At 39.4% G+C, this 22,322-nt stretch overlaps 1 protein-coding gene and 1 long non-coding RNA gene across 2 annotated transcripts in view; one reads left to right on the top strand and one right to left on the bottom strand.

Moving 5' to 3' along the window:
• Window positions 1-3,653: 3,653 nt before the first annotated feature.
• Window positions 3,654-17,504, top strand: LOC127924064 (uncharacterized). Its single transcript, XR_008116666.1, has 4 exons — window positions 3,654-3,861; window positions 4,430-4,662; window positions 16,113-16,360; window positions 17,108-17,504. It is a non-coding gene; the product is annotated as an uncharacterized LOC127924064 (long non-coding RNA).
• A 369-nt stretch (window positions 17,505-17,873) lies between these two features.
• Window positions 17,874-22,322, bottom strand: part of LOC118370513 (uncharacterized) — a 29,921-nt gene continuing 25,472 nt past the window's right edge. Inside the window, exon 5 of the mRNA XM_052508441.1 lies at window positions 17,874-21,752. Within this exon, the coding sequence (XP_052364401.1) occupies window positions 21,724-21,752 (29 nt within the window). The 3' untranslated portion in view covers window positions 17,874-21,723. The remainder of the gene's footprint in view (window positions 21,753-22,322) is intronic.

Raw genomic sequence — 22,322 nt, 5'->3', positions numbered from 1 at the left:
GGTGGGCTAAGGAATGAAAACACTGGAAAAAAGTACTTTACACCACTGCATGCATCCATGCCGTGTGTCAGCATTGCAGGCTGGTGGTGTGATGGTTGGGGTGTGTTTTCAGGGAACACATTGGGCCCCTTGATAAAAGATGAACAATGTTTGAATGCTACAGGATATCTAAAGAATATCAGGTGCCTCCCTTCACTGCAGTAGTGTATCCATCTGCAAATAGATTTCTTCAGCAGGATTATGCCACAAGGCTTGTCCAGGAATGGTTCCAAGAACATGACAGTGAATTCAGTTTACTGCAGTGGCCTGACGAGTCACCAGATCTCAATCCAATTGTGCATCTGTGGGAGGAGATGGAACGAGCTATTCGGAGTAGAGATCTACTCCCAGCCAACTTGACACATCTTTGGGAAGCATTGGAGTCAACATGGGCCATCATCCCTGTGGAATGCTCTCAACTCCTTGGCCAGTCTATGAATGTGTTCCTAATGTTTGTGCACTCAGTGTATATCAGATAAAGATGGTGTGATCAGTTTTTAGCTTTAGTTTGGGTGGATTATTTTATATTACTAAACAACTTTTGTTTAATGATAAACAGGCTATGAATCGACTACTTGTGTTTATGAAATTGACTACTGTAAGTTGCTCTGGATAAAAACATCTGCTAAATGACAAGAATGCAATGAAAAATAATGTTTGTACATTAATTCATGCTGGACAGCCACTTTCTTCTGATGTGTATAATAAAATAAAATAAAATGTTTTTAGTGAAATACAACATGACTGCTTTGTTTATCCTGGCCAGAGGGACAGGACCATAGTAGGCTAGAGCAACTAAGTTAGTGTTAACGTTAGTTAGCATGGAAGTATCCAGGTTGCTAATGTTAGCCTAGAGAAAATAGTTTGCGACATTAACAGAAACTAATAATTCATATATCAACCTTATCAAATTACAAACGTTTTCAAAAATGTTTTTGCTTACAATTATCCTAGTGTCCTTGTTACCGTCTTGAGGAACAAATGTCGGGTGAATTACTTGCTTTTTCTGCTTCTCCCAGTTTTGAGGCACGACTGTTATAAATTGTAATAAATTCCGTTGTGAAATTGTAAACTAATTATTTGAAATGACAGGTTTTTACATTTACATTTGTATTTTTTTACATTTACATTTTTCAGTCATTCTGTCTATATCAGAACATCGAACAATATATTCGTTTTTTTTACATTTTAAATCAATATATTTTATATTATGTATATTACATTGTGTATATCATTTCGGAGCAAGGCACCTATTAAATATGTTTATATCTGGAGTTTCTTTGGATATTGAGGTTAATCTTCTTGAGCAGAAGATTCCTGGAGTGGTTGAAGCACTAAACCCTGTAGTAGATGGATAGAAGGAAGAAAGCCAATCAGTTTCACTGTTGTTTGAAGAATGGTATCTGCCTACTACCGAGGTAAAGTTGGTTTTGTATTCACACATTCTGACATTCAACAGATATTCGCCAAAAGCCATTTGAAATTGTAAAAATCAATAACTAATTAATTGATTGTCATAGAAATATAAAAATAGATATGGTTTATTCTATAAATGCTTAGCATACTTTACAACCTTTGTTTTGACTAAAAAAATCCTGTTTTGATTTGATGAAAATATATAAAATCTTAAATGCGATTTAAAGCTGTATAAATCAAATAACTAATTCACCCTTTATCACAGAATGATCGAAAGAGATATGATTCATTCTATAAATATCTATCGTCTTTGTTCAACCTTTGTGTTGAATACAAATTCCAGTTTAGATTTGATCGAAATATATAAAATATATAAGATGCCATTCTTGTAATGTTTTTATACGTTTTTTGCTAATGTTTTACACTTTTTTACTATACGATTTATATTGTCTGAATACTAAACTATGATGCACGCCTCAGTTAAGTGTGCTTCTATCAGGGTTCTGGTCAAATGCATTTAAAGTCAATTTAGCAAAAATCCAATTAAATTTGAAAATGTTCCTAATTGCAAAAACATGTAACAGAATTCGGATATTCCAGAACTGTAATTCACATGTAAATCAACATAACCCTGTTTTATGTTTTTAATACTGCAGATAGAACGCTCTGTGTGCCAGAGATGGTTTCATTTAGCTTGTCTGGGGATGACAATGAAGGACTTCAACAAAGCCAAAATAGAACGTTATTGTAAGGGGCCCATTGTTCTGTTAAATTAGAGACGTATAAATAAATGATTGTTAACTACTTTAAAAGGTGGAACTGTTGCACTAAAAATACAAACATTGATTTAACATAAACTTTAAGATGGTAAACATTGATTTAACATAAACTTTAAGATGGTAAACGTTGATTTGACATACAGTTTAAGATTAAACATTGATTTAACATAAACTTTAAGATGGTAAACATTGATGTAACATAAACTTTAAGATGGTAAACATTGATTTAACATAAACTTTAAGATGGTAAACATTGATGTAACATAAACTTTAAGATGGTAAACATTGATTTAACATAAACTTTAAGATGGTAAACATTGATGTAACATAAACTTTAAGATGTTAAACATTGATTTAACAGATTGTAAACATTGATTTGACATATAGTTTAAAATTATAAACATTGATTTCACATACAGTTTAAGATGGTAAACATTGTACAACTTTATGTAAACATTATCTAACTTCATATAAAACAAATTGCACTTTAAATCATCATTTATTTTAAGTTATTTTAAATAAATGCATATTCTCACATTTTTCTGAGACAAATTTTAAAATATTTTATTTCACCTTTATTTAACCAGGTAAGCTAGTTGAGAACAAGTTCTCATTTGCAACTGCGACCTGGCTGATCAATCACTGAATGAGTTGATTTCTTCATCTTGAAATGCAATATTTGAGATGTTATGTATTTTTATCAAATCAAAACTGGAATTTCTACTCAAAACAAAGGTTTTAAAAGTATACTAGACATTTATAGAATACATCATACATAGTTTGATATTTCTGTGACAAATGGTGAATTAGTTATTGATTTATACAGTTTTATATGACATTTGATAGATTTAATGCGAGACTTTTATAGAATAAACCATATCTATTTTTGTTTCTGTGACAATCAATGAATCAGTGTGAGCTATTGTGAATAAGCCACTGCAGTTATGAAATTGATAAACGAATGGCCATGTTTCAAGTGTGTGCCGACGGAATATTTTTGGTATTTATTAGGATCCCCATTAGCCGCTGCAAAAGTATCAGAATTGTTCACTTCTCTCATTGACTTGTCAAACCCGGCTTGGTCCACTTCCACCAGCGTTCTCTGAAGTCTCGCGATGTTATGTCCTCATGCCCCGTATATAGACTGCCCATTTTTTTCTACTGGTCTCCATGTGTAACTCTGTGTTGTCTGTTCACACTGCTATGCTTTATCTTGGCCAGGTCGCAGTCAAATGAGAACTTGTTCTCAACTAGCCTACCTGGTTAAATAAAGGTGAAATAAAAAAATAAAAAAATATGTCTCTGGGGTTGAGAAACTGTTAGTGGGGAACAGGAAAGTCCGCGCAGGCGCACATCATTCTTCAGAATAAAGGATACGCCAGAATTGTGTAGTCAAGATGACAACTTCTGTGTCCGTTTCAAATGTATTACTACTGCTATGTAATAGCACGTTATAATATCTAAATAACATGTCATAACATGCTAGGTAACAAATACGTCAAGGTATTATCACGTTTGATAAAGGTTTTATGTGTTATTTTTTGTGTCAAACCGCGTGGGTGAACGTGATAACTTGTCACATATCGACTTTAGGTTAGTCTGAGTGAATGTATATCTTTTCGTCAAGGTAATTTCATTAAGGATCAATTGTTTTAGATTTCTGGGTTCGTTTAACATGTCGTTTTTGTGTAAAATTCACGAGCTGGTAAAATGGCGGTTTCCACTCGGTCTGCATCAACGTACTTCAGTGCAGGCAGTGAGGGTGCAGCAGAGAGAATTTTACGTTTTCACTACTGTTTTGGAGCTAAATGTAATGATTATCAGTGAGTCACTTATGTAAATTCAGGAAATCTTCTATAGATTAAGTGCATTTACAGTTGTGTAGCCTAATTTAAAGTATATACTTTGTCTAATGTGAATTAATTAATGTTTTGTCAATGCTTCGCTACCAGATCTATTGAAATAAGATCAGTACTTGACTTGGACAGGAGCTCATCAGAGCTGAGTACCGTCACCTCAAATTTCTACTGTTTGAGCTCATGTTCCTCTTATAGAATATTAGCTCAACAGTATTGTGGAGTTCCTGAAACTAAGCATAAAGAAAGTGCCAGAAACTAAGCATAAAGAAAGTGCCAGAACTGTGAAGACAATAACTTTTTGTGTCTGTTTCTCTTTATTACAACTGGCCGACTCAGATTAAGTCTGAGGCCGGTAACATCAACAGTGAGGACAAACCCAACCTGCCTCTCTCCTTCCACAAGGAGCCTACAGTCACTGGGTCCTGATTGTGACAGTGGAGCCCAGTTTGCACTGCAGGATCCAGAGATGACATCAGTGAAGCTGGAAGACTGCAGTCAAACACTGGAGCTGAATGTCAACATTAAAGATGAAGAAGAGGAGGAGAAGATTGGGAAATCTGTTAATCAAGGTAAGAGCAGGTTCTATCTACCTACAGTGGGGAGAACAACTATTTGATACACTGCTGATTTTGCAGGTTTTCCCAATTACAAAGCATGTAGAGGTCAAATTTTTATCATAGGTACACTTCAACTGTGAGAGATGGAATCTAAAACAAAAATCCAAAAAATCACATTGTATGATTTTTAAGTAATTAATTTGCATTTTACTGGATGACATAAGTATTTGATACATCAGAAAAGCAGAACTTGTTTCCTGTAGTTCTTGACCAAGTTTGCACACACTGCAGCAGGGATTTTGGCCCACTCCTCCATACAGACCTTCTCCAGATCCTTCAGGTTTCAGGGCTGTCGCCGGGCAATACAGACTTTCAGCTCCCTCCAAAGATTTTCTATTGGGTTCAGGTCTGGAGACTGGCTAGGCCACTCCAGGACCTTGAGATGCTTCTTACGGGGCTACTCCTTAGTTGCCCTGGCTGTGTGTTTCGGGTCGTTGTCATGCTTGAAGACCCAGCCACGACCCATCTTCAATGCTCTTACGGAGGGAAGGAGGTTGTTGGCCAAGATCTCGCGATACATGGACCCATCCATCCTCCCCTGAATACGGTGCTGTCGTCCTGTCCCCTTTGCAGAAAAGCATCCCCAAAGAATTATGTTTCCACCTCCATGCATCACAGTTGGGATGGTGTTCTTGGGGTTGAAAAACATCCCCGAAGAATGATGTCTTCCTTCAAACACGGCGAGTGGAGTTTAGACCAAAAAGCTCTATTTTTGTCTCATCAGACCACATGACCGTCTCCCATTCCTCCTGTGGATCATCCAGATGGTCATTGCCAAACTTCAGATGGGCCTGGAGATGCGCTGGCTTGAGCAGGGGGACCTTGCGTGCGCTGCAGGATTTTAATCCATGAAGGCGTAGTGTGTTACTAATGGTTTTATTTGAGACTGTGGTCCCAGCTCTCTTCAGGTCATTGACCAGGTCCTGCCATGTAGTTCTGGGCTGATCCTTCCTCATGATCATTGATTGATTTTCTGGATTTTTGTTTTAGATTCCGTCTCTCGCAGTTGAAGTGTACCTATGATAAAAATTACAGACCTCTACATGCTTTGTAAGTTGGATAACCTGCAAAATCGGCAGTGTATCAAATACTTGTTCTCCCCACTGTAAGTGTGTGTTGTTCATTCTAACTTCCCACTGCATGAAATGTTGCAGTCGAACTGTGTCAATGAGAAGGTAGATGGTATTTCATGCTACTGACTAGAGGTCGACCGATTATGATTTTTCAACACCGATACCGATTTATTGAGGACCAAAAAAAAGCTGATACCAATTAATGGGCCGATTTAAAAATACATTAAAAAATGTGATTTATTTGTAATAATGACAATTAGAACAATAGTGATTGAACACTTATTTTAACTTAATATAATACATCAATAAAAATCTATTTAGCCTCAAATAAATAATGAAACATGTTCAATTTGGTTTAAATAATGCAAAAACTAAGTGTTGGAGAAGTAAAAGTGCAATATGCGCCATGTAAAAAGTTAACGTTTGAGTTCCTCGCACAGAACATGAGAACATATGAAAGTTGGTGGTTCCTTTTAACATGAGACTTCAATATTCCAAGGTAAGAGGTTTTAGGTTGTAGTTAATACAGTATTTATAGGACTTTTTCTCTCTATACTATTTGTATTTCATACACCTTTGACTGTTGGATGTTCTTATAGGCACAATAGTATTGCCAGTGTGTGTAACAGTATAGCTTCTGTCCCTCTCCTCGCTCCTACCTGGGCTCGAACCAGGAACACAACGACAACAGCCACACTCGAAGCAGTGTTACCCATCGCTCCACAAAAGCTGCGGCCCTTGCAGAGAAAGGGCAATAACTACTCTAAATCTCAGAGCGAGTGACGTTTGAAACGCTATTAGCGCACACCCAGCTAACTAGCTAGCCATATCACATTGATTACACCAGGCTGATAGGCTTGAAGTCATGTGCTTGCGAAGAGCTGCTGGCAAAACGCACAAATTAATTATAACATAATAACACACAGAAATACGAGCCTTTGGTCATTAATATGGTCGAATCCGGAACCTATCATCTCGAAAGCTAGACGTTTATTCTTTCAGTGAAATACGGAACTGTTCCGTATTTTATCTAATGGGTGGTATCCCTAAGTCTAAATATTCTTGTTACATTGCACAACCTTAAATGTTATGTCATAATTACATACAATTCTGGCAGATTAGTTCGCAATGAGCCAGGCGGCCCAAACTGTTGCATATACCCTGACTCTGCGTGCAATGAATGCAAGAGAAATGACACAATTTCACCTGGTTAATATTGCCTGCTAACCTGGATTTCTTTTAGCTAAATATGCAGGTTTAAAAATATATACTTCTGTGTATTGATTTAAAAAAAGGCATTGATGTTTATGGTTAGGTAGTTGTCCAACGATTGTGCATTTTTTCTCAAATGCTCTTTTGTTAAATCATCCCATGTGTTGTTATAACTCGTGATTATGATTGATTGATTGTTTTTTTACAAGATAAGTTTAATGCTAGCTAGCAACTTACCTTGGCTTCTACTGCATTCGCGTAACAGGCAGGCTCCCCGTGAGTGCAATGTAATCAGAGTAATGAGAGGCAGGTGGTTAGAGCGTTGGACTAGTTAACTTTAAGGTTGCAAGATTGGCTCCCCCAAGCTGACAAGGTGAAAATCTGTCGTTCTGCCCCTGAACAAGGCAGTTAACCCACCATTCCTAGGCCGCCATTGAAAACAAGAATGTGTTCTTAACTGACTTGGTTAAATAAAGTTAAATAAAGGTATACAATATATTTTTAAATCGGCGCCCAAAAATATTGATTTCCGATTGTTATGAAAACTTGAAATCGGCCCTAATTAATCGGCCATTCCGATTAATCGGCCGACTTCTACTACTGACACTTGCATGGTTTGACACCAGTATTGCCAGCATTTGTTTTATTAACTGGGCTGTCTGGAGTGATCAGAGAGTAGACTAAGGAAGTGAAGTAGACAAACTGCCAGTGTTTGAAATTAGTCTGTGTAGTTACTAACCCTTGTGATAGTGAGTGGAGGATGATATAGCTCATAATTTTCTTGACTTATGAGATACTTTTAGAATAGTTTTATTCCCATTTTGTATTGCACAGTCTACTGATATGAATATGTACAGGTAGCCTAATGGTTAGAGCATTGGGCCAGTTACCGAAAGGTTGCTGGATCGAATCCTGAGCTGACAAGGTAAAAAAAAATGTAATTCTGCCCCAGAGCATAGCAGTTAACACACTGAACCCCGGGCCCCAGAGCATAGCAGTTAACACACTGAACCCCGGGCGTTAGAGATGTGGATGTCGATTCTGGCAGCTCCCGCACCTCTCTGATTCAGAGGTTGGGTTAAATGTGGAAGACACACTTCAGTTGAATGCATTCAGTTGTACAACTTTTCTACATGTGTAATAACATTCAGACACATTTGTCCGTAGAACTCTATGAAACGATTATGTCGAGGCACCGATCTAGGGAGGGAACCAAAACATTACTGCAGTGTTTATTTTATTTAACTAGGCCAGTCGGTGAAGAACAAATTATTTTTTTTTACGATGACTGCCTACCCCAGCCAAACCCTAACCCGAATATGCTGGGCCAATTGTGCGCAGCCGCAATCACGTCCGGTTGTGATATAGCCTGGAATCGAACCAGGGTCTGTAGTGACGCATCTAGCATTGATGCAGTGCCTTAGACTGTTGCACCACTGGAAGCCCCTTGAAGTGTTGAAGATCCCCAAGAACACAGTGGCCTCCATCAATCATACTTTAATCATATATATTGAGGATATATATATACTTGAGGATTGACAAACATAACAACCAAACAAATAAATAAAAAGTACAATATGCAGTTGTAGATAATGTAGATTACGCTTCGACTATAGCCAATATTCACATACATTATTTTGAATATACAGATTTGCAGTTCCAATGCTTCTAAACTCTGGGGCTTTATTTTTCACTAAAGTAGTACATTTTTCAAGAGCCAGGCTTAATGTTCATTATTTTTACCAATGACCAAGTGAGGGGGAACTGACATACTTCCAGTGGAGAGCAATTGAACGTCTAGCTTGTAATAGACAGAGGTCAAAAAATGTATTTTCTCTCCTATGTAAATAATTATTCTCTGGGTAAAGTTTTTGGAGGCATATTTTATGGATTAATGTTATTGGGGTAGAGGCCATCTCAGAGATATAGCGCAGTACTGAGCTCCAAACGTTTGTAAATCAAATTGATTTATAAAGCCCTTCTTACGTCAGCTGATATCTCAAAGTGATGTACAGAAACGCCGCCTAAAACCCCAAACAGCAAGCAATGCAGGTGTAGAAGCACAGTGGCTAGAAGAATCTCCCAAAAAGGACAGAACCTAGGAAGAAACCTTGAGAGGAACCAGGCTATGAGGGGTGGCCAGTCCTCTTCTGGCTGTGTCAGGTGGAGATTATAACAGAACATGGCCAAGATATTCAAATGTTCATAGATGACCAGCAGGGTCAAATAATAATAATCACAGTGGTTGTCGAGGGTGCAACATGTCAGCACCTCAGGAGTAAATGTCAGTTGGCTTTTCATAGCCGATCATTGAGAGAATCTCTACCGTTCCTGCTGTCTCTAGAGAGTTGAGAACAGCAGGTCTGGGAATGGTAGCACGTCCGGTGAACAGGTCAGGGTTCCATAGCTGCAGGCAGAACAGTTGAAACTGGAGCAGCAGCACAGCCAGGGGGACTGGGGACAGCAAGGAGTCATCAGGCCAAGTAGTCCTGAGGCATGGTCCTAGGGCTCAGGTCCTCTGAGAAAGAAAGAGAGAGCATATTTAAATTCACACAGGACACCGGACAAGACGGGAGAAGTACTCCAGATATAACAGACTTACCCTAGCCCCCCGACACATACACTACTGCAGCATAAATACTGGAGGCTGAGACAGGAGGGGTCGGGAGACACTGCGGCCCCACCCGACGATACCCCCCGACAGGGCCAAACAGGCAGGATATAACCCCATCCACTTTGCCAAAGCACAGCCCCCACACCACTAGAGGGATATCTTCAACCACCAACTTACCATTCTGAGACAAGGCCGAGTATAGCCCACAAAGGTCTCCGCCACGGCACAACCCAAAGGGGGGCGCCAACCAGACAGGAAGATCATGTCAGTGACGCACCCTCCTAGGGACGGCATGGAAGAGCACCAGAAAGGCAGAGAATCCCAGTGGAGAGAGGGGAACCGCCAGGCAGAGACAGCAAGGGCGGTTCATTGCTCCAGTGCCTTTCCGTTCACCTTCACACTCCTGAGCCAGACTACACTCAATCATAGGACCTACTGAAGAGATGAGTCTTCAATAAAGACTTAAAGGTTGAGACCGAGTCTGCGTCTCTCACATGGGTAGGGAGACCATTCCATGAAAAATTAGCTCTATAGGAGAAAACCCTGCCTCCAGCTGTTTGCTTAGAAATTCTAGGGACAGTATGGAGACCTGCGTCTTGTGACCGTAGCGTACGTGTAGGTATGTACGACAGGACCAAATCAGAAAGATGGGTAGGAGCAAACCCATGTAATGCTTTGTAGGTTAGCAGTAAAACCTTGAAATCAGCCTTTGCCTTAACAGGAAGCCAGTGTATCTCAGCACATTCCCACAGGCAATGATACAAGGTGCCTAAATGTGTGTTACATTTAACAAAACAGGTCTAGGGTATTAGGGTCAAATTTGTGGAGCTTAACAAGGGTGATATATGCTCTCATTGCCCAATTGTATTGCAACAATCTCAGGCGGGTGTTTATATCTGAGCTCTAGAGCATATCATACCCCAATACACTGTACATATCCAGAAGTGGACCTATAAGTTTGTCCTTAAATATCTTCTAAATATCTATTGGGAGCCCATCTGGACCTCTTTACCTCCCTTCCGACTGAAAATAGCATCAGATTTCTACAGGATCCATTGATAATTGTCCTTGTTAATTATGAATTGCATTAATGGCTCGGTCTGAATTTAACCTCTTAATGCGCCAGGCCAGCAATTTATCTGGTTTTCACCATGATCATAGAGGACTGTCATGGATCAGGACTGTACAGCAAATCTCCTATGTGGACGTGGTGAAGAGAGTTATAGAGACAAGAGGCCACAGTTCTTTAGAAGATATGGTGGTGGATGCACCTCCAACTAGTTGCAAACACTTATTGTGAAGGTGGATGTTCTTAGTATTTATAACCACAGTTATTCATTGTACTGAACAAGAAGTCCAAGAAGTTGGACATCATTATATCTGCAGCTGAGAAGTTTTTGGGCCTCCAAGACTACAAGGACTACTGTCACCAGATAATGTTCTGCTCTTACAGGATCCTTCTCAGCCTGTGTAGAAACCTGGTTAGAACAGAGTAGCAGGCTGATTTAGTTGAATAAAAATGGTGTTATTGACAGTTTGTATGATCCCGTATTTTGTATTAACGGGATCGATATGACAACAGCTAGTGAAAGTGCAGGGTGCCAAATTCAAAACAACAAAAATCTCATAATTAAAATTCCTCAAGCATACAAGTATTTTACACCATTTTAAAGATAAAATTATTGTTAATCCAGCCACCGTGTCTGATTTAAAAAAAGGCTTTACAGCGAAAGCACCACAAACGATTATGTTAGGTCACCACCAAGCCACAGAAAAACACAGCCATTTTTTTCCAGCCAAAGATAGGACTCACAAAAAGCACAAATAGATTAAATTAATCACTAACCTTTGATGATCTTCATCGGATGACACTCATGGGACTTCATGTTACACAATACACGTATGTTTTGTTTGAAAAAGTTCATATTTATATATTTTTTAAATCTACATTTACATTGGCGCGTTACTACGTTCAGTAGTTCCAAAAACATCCAGTGATTTTCCATAGCCACATCAATTTACGGAAATACTCATCATTAAATGTTGATGAAAATACAAGTGTTACACATGGAATTATAGATGTACTTCTCCTTAATGCAACCGCTGTGTCAGATTTTAAAAAAGCTTTACGGAAAAAGCAAACCATGCTATAATCTGAGAATGGCGCTCAGAAAACAAATAAATATATCAGCCATGTTGGAGTCAACAGAAATCAGAAATAACATTATAAATATTCACTTACCTTTGATGATCTTCATCAGAATGCACTCCCAGGAATCCTGGTTCCACAATAAATGTTTGATTTGTTCGATAATGTTCATAATTTATGTCCAAATAGCTACGTTTGTTAGGTCGTTTAGTACACAAATCCAAACGTGCATGCAGGTCCAGCCGAACGTCGGACAAAAAGTTCAAAAAGTTACATTCCAGGTCTTAGAAACATTTCAAACTAAGTATAGAATCAATCTTTAGGATGTTTTTATCATAAATCTTCAATAACATTCCAACCAGAGAATTCCTATGTCTGTAGAAAAGCAATGGAACGCAGGTCGCTCTCATGTGAAATGCGCGTGACTCTCTGCCAGATCACTGACACATTCCCCTCTCTTTCGGCCTCACCTCACAGTAGAAGCCTGAAACAAGTTTCTAAAGACGGTTGACATCTAGTGGAAGCCTTAGGAAGTGCAACTTGACCCATATCCCACTGTGTTTTCGATTGGGGCTGAGTTGAAAATCAACCAACCTCAGATTTCCCACTTCCTGTTTGGATTTTTCTCAGGTTTTTGCCTGCTATATGAGTTATGTTATACTCACAGACATCATTCAAACAGTTTTAGAAACTTCAGTGTTTCCTATCCAAATGTACATATATTAGCAACTGGATTTTTTTCTCAGGTTTTTGCCTGCCATATGAGTTATGTTATACTCACAGACATCATTCAAATAGTTTTAGAAACTTCAGAGTGTTTTCTATCCAAATGTACATATATTAGCAACTGGGACTGAGGAGCTGGCCGTTTACTCTGGGCACATCTGGGCACCTTATTCATCCAAGCTACTCAATACTGCCCCCAGCCTAAGAAGTTAAACAGCATGATCATCATTACACAGGTCCACCTTGTGCTGGGGACAAGAGTAGCTGAATACGTACCTTGGCAGCAGCTAATGATGTCAACGTTGTGAACAGAGTTCCCCTTGGTGGTGATGGGGTTATGGTATGGGCAGGCATAAGCTACAGACAAGTGAAATTTATCGATGGCAATTTGAATGCACGGAGATACATGACACGATCCTGAGGCCCATTGTCCTGTCATTCATCCGCCGCCATCACCTCATGTTTCAGAATGACAACGCACAGCCCCATGTCGCAAGATTCTGTACACAATTGAAAGTGCTGAAAATGTCCCAATTCTGTGGCCTGCATACTCAGACATGTCTCCCTTTGAGCATGTTCGAGATGGTCTGGTACGACGTGTACGGCCGCTTGTTCCAGTTCCCTCTTATATCCAGGAATTTCGCACAGACATTGAAGAGTGGGTTAACATTCCAGATGCCACAATCAACAGCCTGAATAACTCTATGTAAAGGAGACGTGTCCCAGAGGAGGCAGTAGCAGCTACCCACTTCTCCAGTGCTTAATGTGTAAATTGGGAGGTCCTGGAACCAAAACTGAGCCCGAGAGCATTGATCTGGGGGTCTCTGAGGTACCAGAACACATTAAATAAAATACCTTTATAATATTGCATTCATTATCATGGCTTTTGCGAACTGGCATATTATAATTGTTTTATTTGATTTAACTAGGCAAGTCAGTTAAGAACCAATTCTTATTTACAGTGACGGCCTACCCGTACCAAACCCGGACAATGCTGGACCAATTGTGCGCCGCCCTATTGGACTGCCAATCACAGCCAGATGTGATACAGACAAGCTCTCTCTTGCTTTACTTTGTAAAACTGTGCAGTTTGCTCAATAGGCCTATTTGGAAGTTGATAACTTGGTAACACACAAACAGACTAGTATTTTATTTTCAGCAGGATCCATTTGCTTTGCAACCTGTGTTTTCCAGTGATTGGATTAGAAATATTGCTAAAGGCCTGTTTTGGCTGTATGCTGTTAACTAACAGATTTGCCACATGTTCCTGACTGTAGAAATGCCTTGTGATTTGGCTACACACAATCCACAACTAGGGCTATTTTATTTAAATTAGCTATTGATCCTCTGTAGCTAAATACTCCTGGTGTTGTATTGGGAATGATTTAGTTTCTTTCTGAACAGACTGCAGAGTCCCGCAGCACCTCAACACACTTCCCACAGCTATTATTCTATCAGGAAATAAATGAAGAAGTGCAATGCTGGAGAGATGAGTTGTCGGCTCATGTCTATAACAACACAGAGAGGGAGAGAGATCATAGAAAGTGAATCTCATTTTAGTTTTAGCTCATTTAGCTCTGATTGCTTTTATCAGGAGTTTTACATTGCAAACAGGATAAATTATTTTTCACGCCACGAGGTACCTGATCCTGCCAAATGGGTTACCGGAACGAAAGACTACAAAACTGAGAGGTGCCGGAAGATCTGGCTCAAATTAAGCGCCGCCCTTCTCGTATAATGGGGTAGGGATATCCCAAGAATCCCTGAGTGCATGGATGGTTGCACCGAATATTTTTTTTTTAAAATAATTAAACCAAGATAGACCACAGCCAGGTGAGTCATAGTGGGCAGAGCCAAGCACGAGCTAGCAAGATCCTATTGGCGCGTCCGTGCGCACAATTTATGGTAGGGAATGCCTCCTCTGTGAAGAGCTCGTGTGCAATAACTCAATTCGCCTTTGCGTAAAAATAAATAAAAACATTTGCAATGGGTAAAGTCTACAAAACTTAGTCCACTCTGTTCATAACAGATTTTAGTTTGGGGAACTGTATTAAGATCAGATGTTTCATTGATTAGAACATTTGCAGAATGTCGGACAATATCCATCTAGTTCCATCTTCTCCCACTCTTCAGCGGGCCCTCTCACTGCCATATTTGTAGTGAAAATGCTAAGGGATTCTTCACATTTATACATCTGGTGAAATATCTGTCTCATTGTTCTATCTGTGGCTGCACTGTGGTAGTGGGGGAACAGGAAGTTCAGGGCAGACACACAACATTCTTCAGAATAACGAAAACGCCAGAACTCTAATGTTTAGAACATAACATTTGTGTCATTTTCTATGTATTACTTTAGGTATGTAATAGCAGGTTTAAACTTCCTATTATCGGAAGAACATATCATACCATGCGAGGTAACATCCGTTAAGGTATTAACACGTTTGATTTGTTATTTTTGTGTCAAACCAAGTGAACGTGAAACTATTTTAAGTCACACAGGTAGAAACTTTGGGTTTGTCTGAATGGATGTACATAATTGCTTCATGGTAATTTAATAAAAATATATTTATTTTACATTTCTGAGTTTGTTTAGCATGTTATTGGTTTTGTATAAAATTCACGAGTTGGTAAAATGGCGGTGCCCACTCAGTCTGTGTTAACGGACTTCAGTGCAGGTACAGAGACACAATTTCATAGTTGCTCTACTGTTTTGAAGCTGAATGTAATGATTATCAGTTTTCTACATGTGTACTAATATTCAGACACATTGTTGTTTCTATCTCATCTATAAATGTTACTATGGTGTGAACGGAAACACTATTTGATTTTTATGTAAAATAATACAGTGAAGACAAGGTTATTCAGGAAAATAGTACATAGTGCTGCCTGAAACATACTGCGACCTTGTACTAAATGGTTTTTGTCATTTCTGCATTTATGTGAATTTGGGTAATTTACTATAGATCATGTTTTGACTCATTTTAAAGTGTGTACTTTTTAATTAATTAATGTTTTGTTGTCAATGCTTAGCTACCAGATCTATTGAAATGAGATCCGTGCTTGACTTGGACAGGAACTCACCGGAGCTGAGTACCGTCACCTCCAATGTTTACTGTTTGAGCTCATGTTCCTCTTATAGAATATTAGCTCAACAGTATTGTGGAGCTCCTGTACCTAAATATAAACAATATTTTTAGAGAATAAAGAAAGTCTTGACAGTTCTGGCACTAACTTTTGTGTCCGTTTCTCTTTATTAATACTGGCCAACTCAGATTAAGTCTGAGGCCGGTAACATCAACAGTGAGGACAAACCCAGCCTGCCTCTCTCCTTCTACACTGAGTCCAAACCTACAGTCACTGGGTCCTGATTGTGACAGTAGAGCCCAGTTTTTACAGCAGGGTCCAGAGATGGCATCAGTGCTGCACCTAAATATATTTTTTGAGAATAAAGAAAGTGCCAGAACTGTCAAGACAATAACTTTTGAAAAAAACAGTACAGGCACCTATTTCAGTCCAAGTCAAGCACTGAATTAGATAATTGAACAAGAAGGAAAATATTTAATAGAGAGTAAAGAAAGTGCCGGAACTGTCAAGACAACTTTGTGTCTGTTTCTCATTGTTACTACAGGACGACTAGAATTATGTCTGAGGCCGGTAACATCAACAGTGAGGACAAACCCAGCCTGCCTGTCTCATTCCACACTGAGTCAAACCTACAGTCACTGGGTCCTGATTATGACAATGGAGCCCAGTTTTCTCTGCAGGATCCAGAGATGGCATCAGTGAAGCTGGAAGACTGCAGTCAAACACTGGAGCTGAATGTCAACATTAAAGATGAAGAAGAGGAGGAGAAGATTAGGAAATCTGTTTCTCATGGTAAGAGCAGGTTCTATCTATCCAAGTTTGTTGTTCGTTCCAACTTCCCACTGTGCATGAAAGGTTGCAGTAGAACTATTTCAATGAAAAGGTAGCTGTTATTTCATGCTAATGACACTTGCATGGGGTTGACACCAGTATTGTCAGCATTTGTTTTATTCACTGTGCTATCTAGAGTGTTCAGGGAGTAGAATAAAGAAATTAAGTTGACAAACTGCCTGTGTTTTAAAGTTCTAACCCTTGAAATGAGTCTGTGTAGTTACTAACCCTTGTGATAGTGAGTAGAGGATGATATGAAATTAGTCTGTGTAGTTACTAACCCTTGTGATAGTGAGTAGAGGATGATATGAAATTAGTCTGTGTAGTAACTAACCCTTGTGATAGTGAGTAAAGGATGACAAGCCCCTTTTTAGCTTTCATCTCTTACCCACTTTTAGAATAGTTTTATTCCCTGTATTGTACAGCCTACTGATATGAATACATATGTCACCCGGTACAGACAGAAGAGGACCGGCCACCCCTTTGGGCCTGGTTCCTCTCTAACTTTGTTCCAAGGTTCCTGCTTTCTAGGGAGTTTTTCCTGGCCGCTGCTTCTACATCTGCATTGCTTGTTCTTTGGGGATTTTAGGCTGGGTTTCTGTGAAGTACTTTGTGACAACTGCTGATGTAAAAAGGGCTTCATAATATTGATTTGATTGACATGTGTATCACACCAACTGACTGGTTCTTCTGATGTTGTTCACACAGGAGACCATGTTGAGACATTCTCTACATCCAGAGAGAAACAGCAGGAAGATCACAGAGCTAAGAGGTCTCACCACTGTCCACATTGTGAGGAGATTTTCCCAATTCTATCAAAGCTAAAAATACACTTAAAAATACACACAGGAGAAAATCTTTATTCCTGCGCTGACTGTGGAAAATGCTTCACAACGTCAACTGAGCTAAAAGTTCATCAGAGAACACACACGGGAGAAAAGCTTTACTCCTGCTCTGATTGTGGGGTGAGTTTCTCTCGACTGGGCCACTTAAAAAGACATGAACATATACATACAGGAGAGAAGCGTTACTCCTGCTCTGACTGTGGGAAGAGTTTTTCTCGACTGGACCTCTTAAAAAAGCATGATCTTATACATACAGGAGAGAAACCTTACTTCCTGACTGTGGAAGGAGTTTTTCTCTGAGCCATTTAAAAAACATGAACTTATACATACAGGAGAGAAGCCTTACCCCTGCTCTGACTGCTTCCAACATCAGCTCAGCTAAAAGTTCATCAGAGAACACACACAGGTGAGAAGCTGTACTCCTGCTCTGACTGTGGAAAGATTTTCTCTCAACTGGGCCACTTAAAAAGACACAAACATATACATACAGGAGTGAATACTTATGCCTGCTCTAACTGTGTGAAATGCTTCATTACATCAACTGATCTAAAAGTTCATCAGAGAACACACACAGGTGAGAAGCCTTACTCCTGCTCTGACTGTGGAAAGAGTTTCTCTCTACTGGGCAACTTAAAAAGACATGAACGTATACATACAGGAGTGAAGCCTTACTCCTGCTCTGATTGTGGAAAGAGTTTCTCTCAAATGGGCCAGTTGAAAAGACACCAAGCTAACCATAAAGGAGAGAAGACTTACCATTTGTAATGTGGCAAGAGTAACTCAAGTGAAAGTCACCAAGTAAAATACTACTTGTGTAAAAAGTTGAAATTATTTGGTTGTATCAAAAGTAGAAGTATGAATCATTTCAAATTCCTTAAATTAACCTCTGGGTGTCCCTAAACCGGAACGGTTGTTGCTAACGTGCGCTAATGTGACTAGAATGACGTTGAATCCAACAGCCAACTTTCCGGGACATAGACATGTCTTATATGGGCAGAAAGCTTAAATTCTTGTTAATCTAACTGCGGTCACCAATTTAACAGTAGCTGTTACAGTGAAAAAAATACCATGCTATTGTTTGAGGAGAGTGCACGACAATAAAATAACTTATCACGGCAACTGGTTTGATATATTCACCTCTGAAGGTAAATAATGTACTTACATTCAGTAATCTTGCTCTGATATGTCATCCTGAGGGTCCCACAGATAAAATGTAGCATAGAATACATTTTCATGTTCAACTGTAGGAACTGGGTTCTACATTTTGAACCCCTGCTGTCTCTGGCTCCACACCCACCCCACCCAGCCATCAAGATGTGTGAAGGTTAGTGTATAAGCTAATGATCCGTCATGTATGACATTTCTGGGAGTGTGTAAACTTCATTTATTTAATACCATAGCATTTGTATATGTTCTCTATAGTTATGTACTTAAATGACCAATTCGGCACATTTGGGCAAATTCCTGGCAGACTTGATACAGTCCAGTAATGTAATTCTTCACTGCATCAGTCAAACTGTGCACACACACACTGCTGCCATCTGGTGGCCAACATCTAAATTACATCTAGACTCCTTTCTGAAAGTATGGCCTTTCTCTTGCTTTTCAAAGATGATAGAAAATAAAAAACACAGTTTTTTTTGCTTGTATTATCTTCTACCAGATCTAATGTGTTATTCTCCTACATTAATTTCACATTTCCACAAACTTCAAATTGTTTCCTTTTAAACTGTCTCAAGAATATGCATGTATTTGCTTCAGGTGCTGAGCTACAGGCAGTTAGATTTGCGTATGTCATTTTAGGTGAAAATGTCACCAAAAAAAATGGGTACGATCCTTGAGCTTTTTAAGTGAACCAGACGACACAATTGTGTTGTTTTTTTATATTGCAGATAGCCAGGGGCACACTCCAGCACCATTTACAAACGGAGCATTTGTGTTTAGTGAGTGCGCCAGATCAGAGGCCGTGGGGAGGACCAGGGATGTTATCTTGATAAGTGCATGAATTGGACTATTTTCTGTCATGCTAATCATAAAAAAATGTAATGAGTACTTTTGGGTGTCAGGGAAAATGTATGGAGTAAAAAGTACAATTTGGGCGTTGGAATTTGGTGAAATAAAAGTAAAAATTGTCAAAAATATTACATTACATACATTTTCTTGAGGAATTTTTGGGAAGTAAAAGTTGTCAAATATAAATAGTAAAGTGCAGATACCCCCAAAAAACGACTTAGGTAAAAACTAAGTACTTTACACCACTGCATGCATCCATGCCGTGTGTCAGCATTGCAGGCTGGTGGTGGGGTGTGTTTTCAGGGCACCATTTGAATGCAACAAGATATCTAAACATCATTGCCAATCAGGTGCCTCCCTTCATGGCAGCAGTTTATCCATCTGCAAGTTGTTTTCTTCAGCAGGATTATGCCACAAGGCTTGTCCATGAATGGTTCCAAGAACAGCTCACTGAATTCACTGTAATTATGCATCTGTGGGAGGAGATGAAACGAGCTATTCAGAGTAGAGATCCACTCCCAGCCAACTTGACATAATTGTGTGAAGCATTGGAGTCAACATGGGTCAGCGTCCCTGTGGAACACTCAACACCTTTGACAGTCTATGCCGTGACGAATTGGGGATGTTCTGAGGACAAAGGGGGGTGCAACTCAATATTAGGAAGGTGTTTCTGATGTTTTGTACTCTGTGTATATCAGAAAAGATGGTGTGATTAGTTTGGGTGGATTATTTTATATTACTAAATTACCTTTGTTCAATGATAAATGTAGAGCTTGTATGTATATTATATATTTTTTAGTGTTTCCTGTTTGACCCCAGGAAGAGTAGCTGCTGGGGATCCTAATAAAATACTAAATGTATCAGATATTAATGACGTGTTGATCAGTTTTCACCATTAGTATTTTAATGAACGTTTCATTCAGTGTGTTTCTATGGGATATAGTAGATATAGTAGTAAAGGACAAATTCTGTATTTTATCAAATAATTTTTAATCATGTTTATACCTAATGTCCTAAAATACTAAATGAATGATCTAAACAATCCATGGTACGACCTTAAAACCATCCCATATGTCAGCATAGTATTGTAATGCATTATTAGTCTTTTCATGGTGCAAATGTCCAGGGACGGCATTACAACCACGATCCAGTAATGACCCAGTTACTATTGGGGGAATGGAACCAGAGAGGAAGCTTGTGTTACCTTTCTCTACACCACTACAGTATTCATTTCAACAGATGTCGTGGAAATTTCCTTAATTACCAACTGATGAGAGAGCAAATCACACACGAGTCAGAGTTATGCTTAATCTTCACCTTTAATAATAATTAAGCTTTTGCAATAGCATTTTGACTTTCAACACTTCAGTATCTCTACTGAACAGTTGAGTGCTCTACATAATGGCAAATGGGATCCTTTATAGCAAAGATCCACCCCCCCTAGACGATATGACAAAACACAGGTCTTAGGAACTTACACAAAGAAAGACTTTACTTCAGAGAGGAGTATCCCCTCGTCAGACAGAGTGGGCTATAAATGATCGTTCAGTTTGGTCTCCTAAACAAAGCTCTTATCTCGTCCTTGGTACAAAATTGTACCAAGACATTACCCCCGCCCTATGATGTACATCAAATTGTCATTTAGAACCAATTCTAAATACAACCAATCAGAGGACAAACTCACGGAGAGGAGAGTGACCCTATAGGTCAACAAAGAGGGAGCATAGAATGATTCCAGACACTGTCACCCTCCTTTCCCCGATGAGAAAAGTAGGGAGTCACTGGCACACAGAAAAGATATGTTTACACATGATGACCCCTTGACCTCTCCCCTCTCTGCGGCCCATGCAACTTAGTCCTGACATAGAACAGATAACTGCCAATGGCCACCACTATAGTACAACAAAATACATTCTTATGAGAAATAACTCATAAGCATATCATGAAAATAAAACATCTTATCTATGTTACCCAACTAATTCTGATCATTCCACAACACAGACCTTTTCCACGACCCATTGTTAGAGCTCAATATACACCCAGGACTATATTGAGGGTCAGACTGTTGTAATGCCCAGTTGATTATGTAAATAGTATTGGAGAACTCTGGTATTGATGGTCCATTTGAGGGTGAGTCATTGATATGAATGTTTAGAGTGAAAGAGCTGTGACCTCACCTGTGATGGTCCACATCTACCAGAACCTTTCCTAGTGGGTTAGTAAACACCACAGCATTTTAGGAAGCCATTGTTCAAAATGTGATCATACACACAGTAACAATGGGAGGGGGTGTGGCCTGCATAAGGGAGGAGGTTGATCTCAGACAGAGTTGACAGGTTAACAGTGAGGACAAACCCAGCCTGCCTCTCTCCTTTCGCACTGCCTTCAAAACAGATTCTAAACCTACAGTCACTGGGTCCTGATTGACAGTGGAGACTTGTTGCACTGCAGGATCTAGAGATGGCATCACTGGACAGGTCTCCATTGGGCCAAGTCTACAACAAAAACATTTAGCAAAACAATCATTGCAACGTGATGGAAACGACAGATACAGGAGACATTTTTCTAAAGATCCACAAATGTTTTATCTGTTCGAACAGCAGCAGGAAAACATTGAAGAACCACAGTGCAATGCTGCGAAGGTGTAAGAATGGCGCTGCCAAAATCAGAGACTCATCTCCTGAGTAAACACCACAAATCGTGCGCACGTACCTCATCCCCTGAATACAAACCAAGTCATTTTACATACAGGACTTCAAACTGTAAAATAGATATAATATTTTGAATCATCACACCTTTTGCTGTGTACTGCAGTGTTTTCCCATCCTGATCCAGGGGATCCATAGAGGTGAGCTGTTTTGTTTTTGCCCGAACACTCACACACTGGATTCAACTAATCAACTCAAGCCTTTGAACTGAATAAGGTATGTGAGTGCGAGGGCAAAAACACACATGTACACCCTTTGGGACCAGGATTGGGGAACACTGCTGTACTGAAAGTCCTCCATCTTCAGAACTTCACTGTTGACATGCACATTATTGGGATTGTATACAGGGTGAAGAAA

Source organism: Oncorhynchus keta, unplaced genomic scaffold (genome assembly GCF_023373465.1).
Source record: "Oncorhynchus keta strain PuntledgeMale-10-30-2019 unplaced genomic scaffold, Oket_V2 Un_contig_3619_pilon_pilon, whole genome shotgun sequence".
Classification (NCBI taxonomy): Eukaryota; Metazoa; Chordata; class Actinopteri; order Salmoniformes; family Salmonidae; genus Oncorhynchus; species Oncorhynchus keta.
The sequence above is the reverse complement of the archived record's forward strand: the minus strand, read 5'-3'. Positions and strand labels throughout refer to the sequence as shown.